The sequence below is a fragment of the Mirounga angustirostris genome, unplaced genomic scaffold (assembly GCF_029215605.1).
Source record: "Mirounga angustirostris isolate CCGP_5_RB_7025 unplaced genomic scaffold, mMirAng1.0.hap1 SCAF_17, whole genome shotgun sequence".
Lineage (NCBI taxonomy): Eukaryota > Metazoa > Chordata > Mammalia > Carnivora > Phocidae > Mirounga > Mirounga angustirostris.
The window spans coordinates 7,629,628-7,641,801 of record NW_026991725.1 but is presented as its reverse complement, the minus strand read 5'-3'; the positions used below and the strand labels follow the sequence as shown (position 1 = coordinate 7,641,801).

Genomic DNA, 12,174 nt, shown 5'->3' with positions numbered 1-12,174 from the left:
AGACTAGGGCCTGGAAGGACCAAGTCCAGAGTAAAGGGCTCTGCAGGGCTCAGTGGACACATTTTAAGGATGTTGACCTCCAAGATCCCACTTCAAGGGCAGCAAGTATGGGAGAAACCATTGTAGGAACTGGTGACATTTCGCCTGAGAAGAAAAGACTTACCTTGAAGAATTTACTAGGAAGGCCGACTGCTGGAACCCCTTTCAGCATTGATGTACTCTGCTTCTGTAAAGTATTTTGAAGGGTTCACATGTGCAAGAAAGATCAAACTTAGTTGTGTGGGTCTCCAGAGATAAATAGGGGAAATGGGAGAAATGAACAAAATGACAGATTCCAAGCCGATGAAAGGAAGAAGCTTCAAACACTTCCAGATGTTCCAGAATAGAACTGGTTACCGGTGGACTGTTCCTGAAGGCGTGTGTAGGAGGGATTCCTGTAGCAGGTAGGGAGCAGGGCTGGGTGACCTCTCAAACACTTTCCAATGCCAGGCCCCTGAGTAGCAGGGATTAAGGGTAAAAAGGAACATTTGGGGGCCCCCAAGAAGCCTGATCAAGCCAGCAAGTGTCAGCTCCAAAAATTGGATTATAAAAACAGAAAAATCACATCTGCTTAAATTGACCTCCCCCTCACAATAAACTTGTTTGATGTGAGAAAGAGTTTATAATTAGTGGGGGTAGTCACATACCAGAAGGTGGGCTGGCCGGCCGGGAAGTGGGCCTTGCTGTCACCACATGCAAACATCACACAGAAGGAAAGGCCAAGATGCCAGATGTGGAGCAACAGATGTTTTAGAGATAAACAAGAAAAGAGCGATTTTCTTGAAATTGGGAAATCACAATGCTAAATTCTAATTTCTTGGTGGGGAGGTTATGTGGGTCAGCTCATGCATTGCCTCGCAAATCTGTTTTTCTGGCCAAGTGAGGCTTCCAGGACAGGAAAGCAAATTCACATGGTAAGGGGTAGTGTTTGAGAGCACGGGGGCTGGAGTCAGACTGCCTGGATTCAGGGGCTGTGTGGCTTAGGGTGAGTAGCTCAACCTCTCTGTGGTTAGGATTCCTCTTCTGTGAAGTACCAAAAATAATAGTATTTACCTCATGCAATTATTTTGAGCAGTGAGCACTTAGAACACTTGTTTTTAGTGTAAGTAACTTCAAACAGGCCCTAGCGCTTAGGAAGTTCTGTATTTATTTTATTGTATGTTTATTATTATTTATCATTATACTTTTGCAAGAAGCATGGTGGAAAGGGAAAATCTTGGACTTTGGAATGAGTTAGAGCTGAGTTCAATTCTTGCTCTCTGAGCCCTTGGTTCACAAATGTAAAAAAAGGACCAAAAATTCCTCCCTTGCAGGGTTGGAGTGAGGGACTAAATATGTTCGCATGCCCAGTTCAATGCCTGGCATACAGAAATTTTCAAGAAATCCTAGTTCCTTTCCCTTCCCCCTGTCTCAGTGTGTTTCGTCAATGTGCCAGACACTGTGCTAAGAGGTAGGGACACAAACATGAATGAGGTGTAGTCCCTGTCCTCAAAGGGTTCATGTCCAGAAGGAAAGCCTGGACACACACAGTAACAAGGTACTACTGCAAGGGCCATGACGGGTCCAGTTTCCTGGGAGGTGATGCTTAAGCTAGGGCTTGAAGAAAGAGTAGACTTTGCTGAGGTGGTGAAAGTATTGGTCCAGGAGGGTAGAGAAAGTATTGGTCCGTGGGGAACTCACTACATATGTGCGCCACAGAGAGAACCATCGATCCTTGCGTAGGGTCACTAGCCATCCCCCTGTGTCTACCTCGGGATTTCTGTGCCAAGACCCCGGGAGCCTCTGCAGGATACCCCTCCTCTCTCTGGAAAAACAACCCATCTGGAGAATTAACAGGAAAACCCAAGGCACAGAAGACAGGCAACCAACAGCAGCAGGTGTACATTTAAAGAGGGAAACTGCCAGGAAAGAAACGGCCCCCAGCCGCTGAACACAGCAGAAACATAGAACATCCTAAAGGTTTAGACAGAGCTCCGTGCCAGCCCAGAGTTAGGACTCTGGAAGATGTTATGTGCTTGTCCTGGCCGCTTCTTTAACAATTGCACTGAGCTCACAAGGTCCCCCCACGTTAACGGGCAACCCACAGGACCACTAGGACCAGGCTGGAAGCACCAGTGTGTGAGCCTCTGGTAGAAGCCTCACAAAACTGGCAGATTCAGAGCCTTCCCCACAAAGCCAGCAACAGACAGCTCCAAGGAACCGAATCCAAAATAGAAAAACCCACTTCACTAGCTTTTTCTGCTGGTGAATGAGAAAGGTGTCCAGGTGTGTGTGTGTGTGTGTAGTGTGTGTGTGCAGGGGTGAGTGAAGAAGAGTGGGGCTCAGACGTCCTCTTCTCCAGAGACCAGATGCAGGGAGCTGCCTGCTGACAGGATGCCCTCCAGGTCAGAGAGGAGGGAAAGCCCAGACAGCACCACTCAGATACTCGAGGCTCACTCAAACAGATCTGTGCAGCACTGCTAATAGTCATCACAAAGTAGGTGAAATTCCTCTCCAGGCCCAGCCCCCAAAATCCCCCCTACTTCACTGAGCGCCCCCCCCTTTGGGATCCTTTCACACCATCTCTACCCCACCCCACAACCCCCATCAAAATTCACTCTCTGGAAAATGTCTGGAAAACTCCTTTATCCCATGGAGTGATGGGGCTGAATGAAGTGTCACCTCTCCCACTGAGGCCTCAGGGGGTCAATCTGAGGCCTGGGTGGAGACCCGCTGTGCACCACATGTAGCCAGGCAGCTGCGGGAGCAGGATTCCAGCCCTGCCCTCAAGGCGCCTGGCCCAGAGAGTGCAAACTGTAAGGCCATGGGTTGCAGTAGAAAGAGCCAGGGCTTTGAGGACCTGGGTGCAGGATCGCAATCTGCCACTTGCAGGCTGTATGACCTTGGCCCTGTACTTGGCCTCCCTAGTCTCACCTGTGAAATGGAGCTAGCAGAATACCATGTGCTTCATCCAACCTCCCAAACGCACCGAAGTGGAATATTACAAAGGCTAAAGAAAAATGCCCCAAAGTGCCCGCAGGTTAGTGGGAGCCCCTGAACCTGCCCAGGAGGGAATGGCGACATCATCAGCCCTCACACTGTAGGATCCCAGGTGTGAGAATGGCAGAGATGGAGCCTCCTGTCCTAGGAAGTCACACCCCCCTCTCCTGCCTTCCTGGGAGAGCTGTGCCGGCTGACCGCTCCAGGGCTCAGCAGCAGACCCTTCCAGCCCAGTGCTGGGGGCACACCTGGGAAGCTCCTAAGAGGCAGAGCCCAGGGTGCCTGGGTGGCTCAGTTGGTTAAGCGTATGCCTTCGGCTCAGGTCATGATCCTGGAGTCCTGGGATAGAGTCCCATGTCCGGCTCCCTGCTCAGCAGGGAGTCTGCTTCTCCCTCTGACCCTACCCCCTCTTGGGCTCTCTCTCTCACTCTCTCTCTCTCAAATAAATAAATAAAATCTTAAAAAAAAAAAAAAAAAGAGGCAGAGCCCACCTGGCCAGAGGCCCAGTCACCCCACCCCGCACCTCAACACATACTACACACCACAGACCCAGACCCACACACAAAACACACCAACCACACACCACATCCAGGAACCCTGCTATGCAACTCCACACCAACACGCCCATTCAGACCCACCACCAAGTGCACACATACGCACGCACACAGAACACACACACCATCTCAGGCACCCTTTCCCACACACATCACACCCACTCAGGTAGCCACAGTACAGCATCTGCAAATAAGCTCACATGCACGAGATACACAGAAATACCCGTTCACACATACATACGCACAACCTACCCACACTCAGCGCGTGACACCCCCCCCCCCCCCACACACACTTGTTCACATGCCCACACTACACAGCGGCTCACTCTCTGTACAGCCCGTCTCCCAGTCTGAAGTGTTCTCACACTTACTACACATGGCCCCGCAACGGTTCTACCCCACATCTCTCGCACAAGCCCGCACACCCGGGCACATCTGTGTAGTGCCTCCCCCACCCGGCGGCGGACTCCAGCAAGACGCTTCCCGCTCGGTGTGCAGCGGCCACAGTGGCCAGGAATTAAAATGCAACGAGGAGGAGCCGGGCGCGTCAGCACCGCGTCTTCAGGAGCGCACAGCGCTCTCGCCGCCGCCGCCCCGCCCGGCCTAGGGCCCTGGGGCCAGCGAGCTGAGGAGCAGGTACTCGAAGCCCAGCCGCGCCAGCGTCGCGCGGCCGCTGCCCAAGTTCGCCCGGGGCCCGAGGAGGGCCGGGCAACCGGGAGAGGAGCGGCGGTGCCGCCGCCGCCGCCGCCGCCGCCGCCGCCGCCGCCGCCGCCGCCGCGGGCTTGGAGTCTTGAGAGAAGGACGCACGGAGCAGCGAGTCCGGATCACCCCGCCGAGAGGTGCAGCCGGGGCTCCGCAGACCCCAGCTCCTGGCGCCGCCGGGGCAGGGAGAAGAACAGTCAGGGGGACAGCGAGGCCGGGCTTTTCTGGAGACTCGAGACACCCCGGAGAGTCGAGGGGAGAAGCGACACTTTGCTCTGGCCAGCAGCCCGGAAGGGGCCCAGCAGCAAGCAGCCTCCCGCAGGACGCCCCGAGAAGCCCCCAGCCCCGGGCGAGAGCGGGCGCGTCGCACGCAGGGCTCGGGCGCGGGACTTAGGGGAGCCTTGGAGGGTCTCGGCCGAGCGCAGCCCAACGAGCAGTGAACGGATCTCGCAGGGAAGGGGAAGAGCGCAGCAGCTGGCTGAGCGACCCCTCGCCCCGGTACACACCCACCCCACCCGCGGCGCCCGAGCTGCGGTGCGCCTCTGGGGGCGCTCGTTCCCTGGCGCCTTCCCTCCCGGGTCCCAGCATCGCTGGGCTACGGGCTGGTCTGGCGGGGCCCTTGGGGATGTCCACATCAGGCATGGTGGCCGAGTGGCTGCTCTCCTCGGACCAGCGTAAAAGCTGGGGTTAGGCGGAGCCGGGGGACTCGGCGCAGGGTCCCCCGAGGTCCAAGACGAAGGGAGGCGGGCGCAGCGCCTGGGAACGGGAGAGGCGGCGCCCGGTGGGGCCCCTCTAGAGGTAGCGGCCGGGCCAGGCACTCTGCAGGAAGACTAGGGGCCCGGAGAGCCCGGGAGGCGCTTGGGAGAGGCCAGGGCCAGGGGCGGCGGGGCCGAAGCAGCTCTCAGTCCCGGGCGAGCGCCCGCGGAGGCGGCGGCGGCGGCGCCGGGCGGGCATGCCGCGCCACCGGAGCTCCTTTCCGGCGCACGCTTCCCTGGCGCGGGCGCGCGGCGGCCGCTGCTGCTGCTTCCACTGCTGCTGCGGACTCCCATGGCGGCTCCGCCCGGCCGGGGCCGCCGCCGCTGCCGCCAGCCGCGGGCTGAATGAATGAGCCGGAGCGGCGGAGCCCGGCTGCCCGCGGCCGCGCTCACCGGCCCGGGACGCTTCCGCATGGCCCGCGAGGAGCCGGCGCACGCGGCGGTAGCGGCGGCGGGGCAGCCCCGGGCCGACAGGGGCGGCGAGCGCGAGCGGGCGCTGCAGGGGCTAGGGGGCGCCCGTAGGGGGCGGCCGTCGCTGAGCCGCGCTAAACTGCACGGGCTGCGGCACATGTGCGCCGGGCGCACGGCGGCGGGGGGCTCCTTCCAGCGGCGGGCGCTGTGGGTGCTGGCCTTCTGCACGTCCCTCGGCTTGCTGCTGTCCTGGTCCTCGAACCGCCTGCTCTACTGGCTCAGCTTCCCGTCGCACACGCGCGTGCACCGCGAGTGGAGTCGCCAGCTGCCCTTCCCCGCTGTCACCGTGTGCAACAACAACCCTCTGCGCTTCCCGCGCCTCTCCAAGGGGGACCTCTACTACGCCGGCCACTGGCTTGGGCTACTGCTGCCCAACCGCACCGCACGCCCGCTGGTCAGCGAGCTCCTGCGGGGCGACGAGCCGCGCCGCCAGTGGTTCCGCAAGCTGGCCGACTTCCGCCTCTTCCTGCCGCCGCGCCACTTCGAGGGCATCAGCGCCGCCTTCATGGACCGCCTGGGCCACCAGCTCGAGGACATGCTGCTCTCCTGCAAGTACCGCGGCGAGCTCTGCGGCCCGCACAACTTCTCCTCCGTGAGTTGCCCTCTGCGCGAACCCGCTCCCTGCGCTCCCCCCGCACGCTCCGGAGTCAGTAGGCCCTCCCTGCCCCCCAGGGTAGGACACCAGGCCGCTTGCTGGTGAGGTGACATCATTCCAGGATGCCAAGGCGGACCCCACTCTTAGGTCCCCTGAGCCTTGTCCTCCAGGTCGTGGGAAGTTGGCCACAACTATAGGAGGAGTGATCTTGCTCACCTGTCCCGGCCTCTCCCCTTCCAGTGTCAGCCCCCAGACCCTCGGCTCTGCTCTTCATGGTCCCCTCTGTGAATGTTAGCCCTCTTTGTCCCGGACCTCACCCCCTGGTCCACAGGACTGCCCTGTGTCTGTGGTGAAGGGATGGGACAAGAGAGAAGCACCTCTTACTTGGGGGGTTGTTGTCTTTGGGAAAACCCACAGGAAGTTCTTCAAAAAGGGACCATCAGCAGAATCGCACTGCTCTAAGCAGCTTATGCCTGAGTTCCAAAACACTTGGAATCTAGGGGGACTTTGGAGGAAACGCCCAGAATATGAACCAACACTGAAACTGTAGCTGGTTAGGTGGGGAACTCGGCAGCCCCTTCTGCTGCCTTTTAAAAGCTCTGTCTTAAGCATCCAGGGGAATTAAGCAGTGGTGGGCATCTGTGGGGTCCTTGACCGCACGAGGTGAGTGTGGGTCCTGGGCTAGAGGAGCCAGCCCCCTGCAGTGGGGAAAGCAGCCTCGGAGAGATACTGATGCGAACAGCAGGGGCCAGGAGAAGCTGTGCCCTGGTGGGGGGATGGGGGTGTTTGTAAACCATTTGCTGTGCTGGTTCCCCCAAGCCGTGGGTCTGGATAATGCAGCTGTCAGACAGAAGGTATCTGCTTCGTGCAGTCTGCCTTGGAGGAGTTCTGGTGCCAAGCCCCAGCGTTGCACCAGCCTGTCCAGTCATTCGTGTGTAAACGCCCCTGAGGTGGGTTTGGGTTTTCCACTAGTGCGGGGAAGGTGGGCTGTGTGTTTATTTGTCGTGCTCTGATGATGATTTTAGCAACCCTTTTACCTCGCTCCTGACAGTCTTATATCTGACAAAGCTTTTCCTGTGGTGGTAAAGAGATGCTACCTTTCCAACAGGTGTTTGCACAGATGCCTGTCAGGCCAGGCCTCTGATTGGCTAATTGGGCTCATCCTTGTCTAGGATGGTGACCGTGGCTTCAGTCTTGCTCTCTTTGCGTTGCTTTATGTAGAAAAGCCCTGACTTATCCATTTCCCAAACATCCCTTGTTTTCTGGGCTTTTCAGCCTGCCTCAGAGGAATCCCTACCTAGTGGCACCCCTGTCTGCTTCAGCAAGCCGATGCTGCTAATGTGTGCTTCTAAATGACCCCTCTTCACATGTCATGATGTCAAACACAATGCTGAGTTCTACAAAGATGAAGGAATGAGCCTAGCAATGCCTTGTTTATTGTTTAGCTGACCACTACCTAGCAGCCCCTAAAGTTGGGCTGAAGTTCAATATTATATTCAACTAGCTGAACTCCTGGCTTCAGCTTCAAGTTGTGCAACATGGCCCACCAAATAAGAATCATGCACATCCAACGATGGCTCTACAAGTGTGCAGAATTGCATGCTAGCAGCCAGTATTCACTTTGGACGTTCCCACAACCCTGCGTTAGGGAGGAGTTTTATTCCCATTTTACAGATGAGGAAAATGAGGCGCCACAATGCTGTCCAAAGTTCAGCACCAGTAAGTTGAAAATCCAGCTTTGCAAACCATCGGATGTGTTACACAGAAGCCACATGTAGCCTCCGTCTCTGAGCCGGGGCCTCTCTTCTATTAGAAGATCCCTGCGTAGGACCATTGCCCTCCACCACCCCTACCAGCTCCCCTCCCTCCTCAGAGCATGGCTGGGAGAGTGGCAAGCGGAGCCGCCCCAGGGGGTGCAGTTAGTCATAACCTTGGCCACATGATATGGGGGCCTGACCCACCTCTGCCTGCAAGCATACGGCACCTCCAGGAGCCACCTGACCTCAGTCTCCCCAACAGAGGTGGCCATGAGTTGAAGCAACCAGGACCCTTCCCACTGGGGCACACCCTTCTTTTGCTTGCCTGTACCCTGCCTTCCTTCAACTGAAGAGCTTGCAGGCACACCCCCTGCCCCAAGCAAACCAAATACCTCCATTCTAAGTATGTGTCCCTGGAGACTCTAGTGACCCCTGGTGGCTTTCTATCATGACCCTGCCCGGGGACTTTCCAACCCTTTAACATTTTTGCTGTAGTTTTTTCCAAGAATCTCAGAATTAAAGGCTGCACCCCTTTCTCTGTGGAAGCCAGAAGCTCTTTCAGGAGAGCATCAAATACAGAGCGGGCCCATCAGGAGTATTTTCCTCTAACTATGCCACCCTGACTCAGACCTTTGTTGTCTTTGGTGGAGTGGCACTCTAGGGTATCGGGTAAGAGCAGGAAGGCTCACGCTGCATGGATGGTTCAAATCCTGAGACTACCACTTACTGTGTGCCCTCCGCACAAGTGGCTTAGCCTCTCTGTTCTTTAGTTTCCTACTCCATCTAGTGGAGGTAACAAATACACCATATTTGTTGTGTGTAGATGGATGGATGGATAGATAGATGATAGATAGATAGATAGATAGATAGATAGATAGATAGATAGATAGATAGACAGACAGACAGATGTGCATATGCATATATATAAAGAGGGTGGAACTCTTAAAACTGTGTAGGCCTTTAAATGACATTCGCCTCCTAACTGGTCCGTTGGCCTCCAGCTCAGCGCTCCTTCCCCTCGACATCATCCCCTGCACTACAGCTAGAGTAGTCTTTCCAAAGTTCCACTCAAAGCGTATCATCCCACCTCTTAAAACCCCTTAAAATCCCAGGCTGTCCTCAGGCTTGGCACCTGCACCCTGCCTTGCCTTTTGCCCCACCCTCTCTGGTACCACATACTTAAGCTCTGCAAACAGCTTGCAACAGCTGGACGACTGCTCCCCAAGGCTCTCTGCCTTGCTGTCTGCTTCCTCTGAGGCTGTCAGTGCTCCCAGTGCCCTCCCACCCCAGGCCACCCCACCCCCCCCACACACACACTGCTCTGTCTGCCTCAAGATACTACTCATCTTTCAGCATCCAGCCCTGGGGGTTCTTCTGCTTTGGAGCCTGTCCTGACTCCCCCACTCTCCTCCTCTCATCACCAAGCAACTGATGCCTTCCTCCTTTCTACCCCTCTACCACCCCATTTAGGTGTCAATCCTCACACCTACTGGTCTGTGTCTGTCCCTCCCTCCAGAGTCACGTCTGATTTCCCCGACCTCTCCAGCACCCGGCACAGAGGCTGACACATAAGTGTTGAGGAAGGACCTGGGGAATGAATCCTTTCACCAGGTACCCCCAAGACTTCTTGTTGTCCTGGAAAACCCGCACTGAGATGCTTGGCTTAATTTCCCCAGGGAACACCAGTGGAGTGCATTTCTAATAAGGAAATGCCCAGGCAGTTTCTGGGCATTTATTCCTTTTTGGATTAGAGGTGGGGAGTGGGGAGCAGGGTGCCTTCCCAGATACCTATGTTTCTCAAGCCCTAAGAGACCAGTGCAACAGGTGAAGAATGGGGTCTCAGGGGAAGCCTTTGGGGGGATGGGCCAGCTGTCCCCCAAAGTCTCCTTCCACCTAGCTAGTCTCGCGTCTGGAAATAAACATGGCAGGGGAGAGAGGAGTATTGTGAAGAGGTGTGTGTGTGTGTCTGTTGGGTTTTATTCTCCAGATCCATTCAGGGTGTGTTTATTTGCAGCTCCTCTGTTTATTACAGCTGTGCAAGGGTTAATCACTTAGCTGCCAGACAAAGCAGCTCCGAACATGGGCTTCCGAATGCCCATGTTGTTTCCCTGGCCCCAGCCGTGGACCTCGGGACTCCGCACACTCTGGCCCTCTGGGGTTGTCCTGGGGGCAGAGGGAAGCAGACTTCCCAGTAAGGGGCAGGACACAGAACCGTGAGGCCAAGCTATCTGGGACTGGGGCCTCCAGAGAGGGACCAAGGGGTTGGGAACAGGGGCTGACAGAGGCCGATCAGGGTCTGCAGCAAGAACAAGGAGCAGTGACCCCCTCTGGGGGGAGGCACGGTTCAGGGGAAGGTGTCAGGCAGACCTACCATAGGCCTTTGGCTCTGCCCCTTTCTAGCTGTGCACCTCGGACAGGCGCCCCACTCTCGCGCCTCTGGGAATAATGCCTGCCTCACACTGCTGGGACGAAGAAGTGTGCAGAGGCTTGCCCGTGCCTGCACATCAGCAGGTGCTCAATATAGGAGAGCGATTGTATAATTTGGATAAAGAGATTGGCACAGTCCTCGTATCTGGGGGTGGGTAGCAAATATTAATTATTCTCAATATAACTATCCTATCTTATCATGACCACTTACCTGAGTGGGGATAGGCTCGTTTCCTGGTTCATTCATTCAATCAACCAGTGTTTATTGAGTGTCAACTCTATGTCAAGCTCTGTACTAGCTGCTGGGGATAAAACTAAATAATTAATTATTAATATTAATATTAATTATCATTGAGGAATGAGACATGTGAACAGATGCCAGTACAGAGTGCAGAGGTGAGATGTGGGCTTAGAGGACTACCCAGGTGAGACTGGGGACCTCCGATGGCTTCCTGGAGGAGGTGACATGTAAACTGAGTCTTGAAGGATAAGTAGGAGTTCCAAGGTAGAGAAGGAGGGAGAGGGGGACAGCATGTACAAATGTGAGTATAGAGATGTGAAACGATGAGATTGAACACAGGCTTCTAGGCCCTGAGAGTGGTTCGGGGTATCTGGAGGGAGGGGCTGGAGACGCTGTGGAAGAAGAGAGCAGAGGTTTGATAATGCAATGCTGTGATGGATGACTGGTAGCCAAACTACGTTTTTAAACTTTGTAGCAAATCTCTGACTTCTTTCACTTTGGGCTGTTAGACCATGGAGGGTCCCCTCTGTGTCATCCATGTTCCACCCCCACTCCTCACTCCATCAGGGCCACTCCTCCCTGCACTCTTCCCCCTTTCTTACCCCTTTTGCCGGGGTCAACCTTGAGTCCAGATTTTGGACTAGTCATAGGTACCAAAAACCAAGGAAAGAGCATTTGGTTTCATCACACTTTGTCACAGCGAGCAGGCTGGCTACTCCAAGCCAGCAACAGAACAAGAAATCATTTTAGCAACATATTGTTTAAAATCAGCAAATTCGGTTGAGATGGTGCTAGGTCAGGCTGTCCAGTAGTTGTGAGGTTGGATGGCTTGAGGGAGGCAAGAAAGATACTTCTGCCTTTAGAGAAAGAGGAGTAAACGAGCTAATACATGTAAAGTGCTTAGAACAGTTTCTGGCACCAAGTAAAGGACTCAATAAATGTCAGCTATTTCCTTTATTATTACTTGCAGTGAGCAATCCGAGTGAAGGACAAAGGCAAATAGCGTTGGGCAGCTGTGATACACCAGGCCTGGGCTGGGCACACTGCATGCCATCTCTGTTCTCAAAATAACCCTGAAAGGTTGTGTGATCATTCACATTTTACAGATGGGCAACTGTAATTCAGGGCAAGACCGTAGTCTGCCCGGAGTCACAGAACCAGCAGGTGACAAAGATGGAATTTGAACCTAAGTCCTTACAACCACAAAGGTGCATGCAGCTGGATGCAAAGGTGCATGCAGCTGGATGCACAGCTGCATCATTGGATGAAGGAGCAGCGTGGGTGGGAGGTGGGGGTGCACCAGGAAGACCAAGCCAGCCTCAGCACTGCCCTGACCAGCCATGTGACTTTGACCTCAGGATCTTCCTCTGTGAAATGAGGGCATGTGCCAAATGACCAAAGGGACTTAGCTGAGAAGTTCTCTGTCCAAGTGAGCAGTCAGGGGAAAATATGGCTTAACCACTGCAGATGGCCCAGGCTTTTCAGCCAACCATCTCTTTTCTTTGCAGAGCTGAAACAGTGATTAAGGGGGAAATGTACAAGTTATTGAAGTGCTGGAGACAGGATGGTGATTAAATAGACATTTATACAAGGAACGTGAGAAGAACTTACCAGTGATTTTACTTCGGGGAAATTAGTTTAGGGAATCAAATGT

At 55.0% G+C, this 12,174-nt stretch overlaps 1 protein-coding gene across 2 annotated transcripts in view; it reads left to right on the top strand.

The window, feature by feature from the left end:
• ASIC2 (acid sensing ion channel subunit 2) overlaps positions 1-12,174 on the top strand; it is a 1,092,109-nt gene that overhangs the window by 817,663 nt on the left and 262,272 nt on the right. Inside the window, exon 1 of one of the 2 annotated variants that reach the window (XM_064582185.1) lies at positions 5,379-6,092. The exons of the other annotated variant lie outside the window; for it this stretch is intronic. Coding sequence (XP_064438255.1) covers positions 5,379-6,092 — 714 coding nt within the window. Of the gene's footprint in view, positions 1-5,378; positions 6,093-12,174 lie in introns of those variants that run through there. 2 annotated transcript variants of the gene reach the window in all.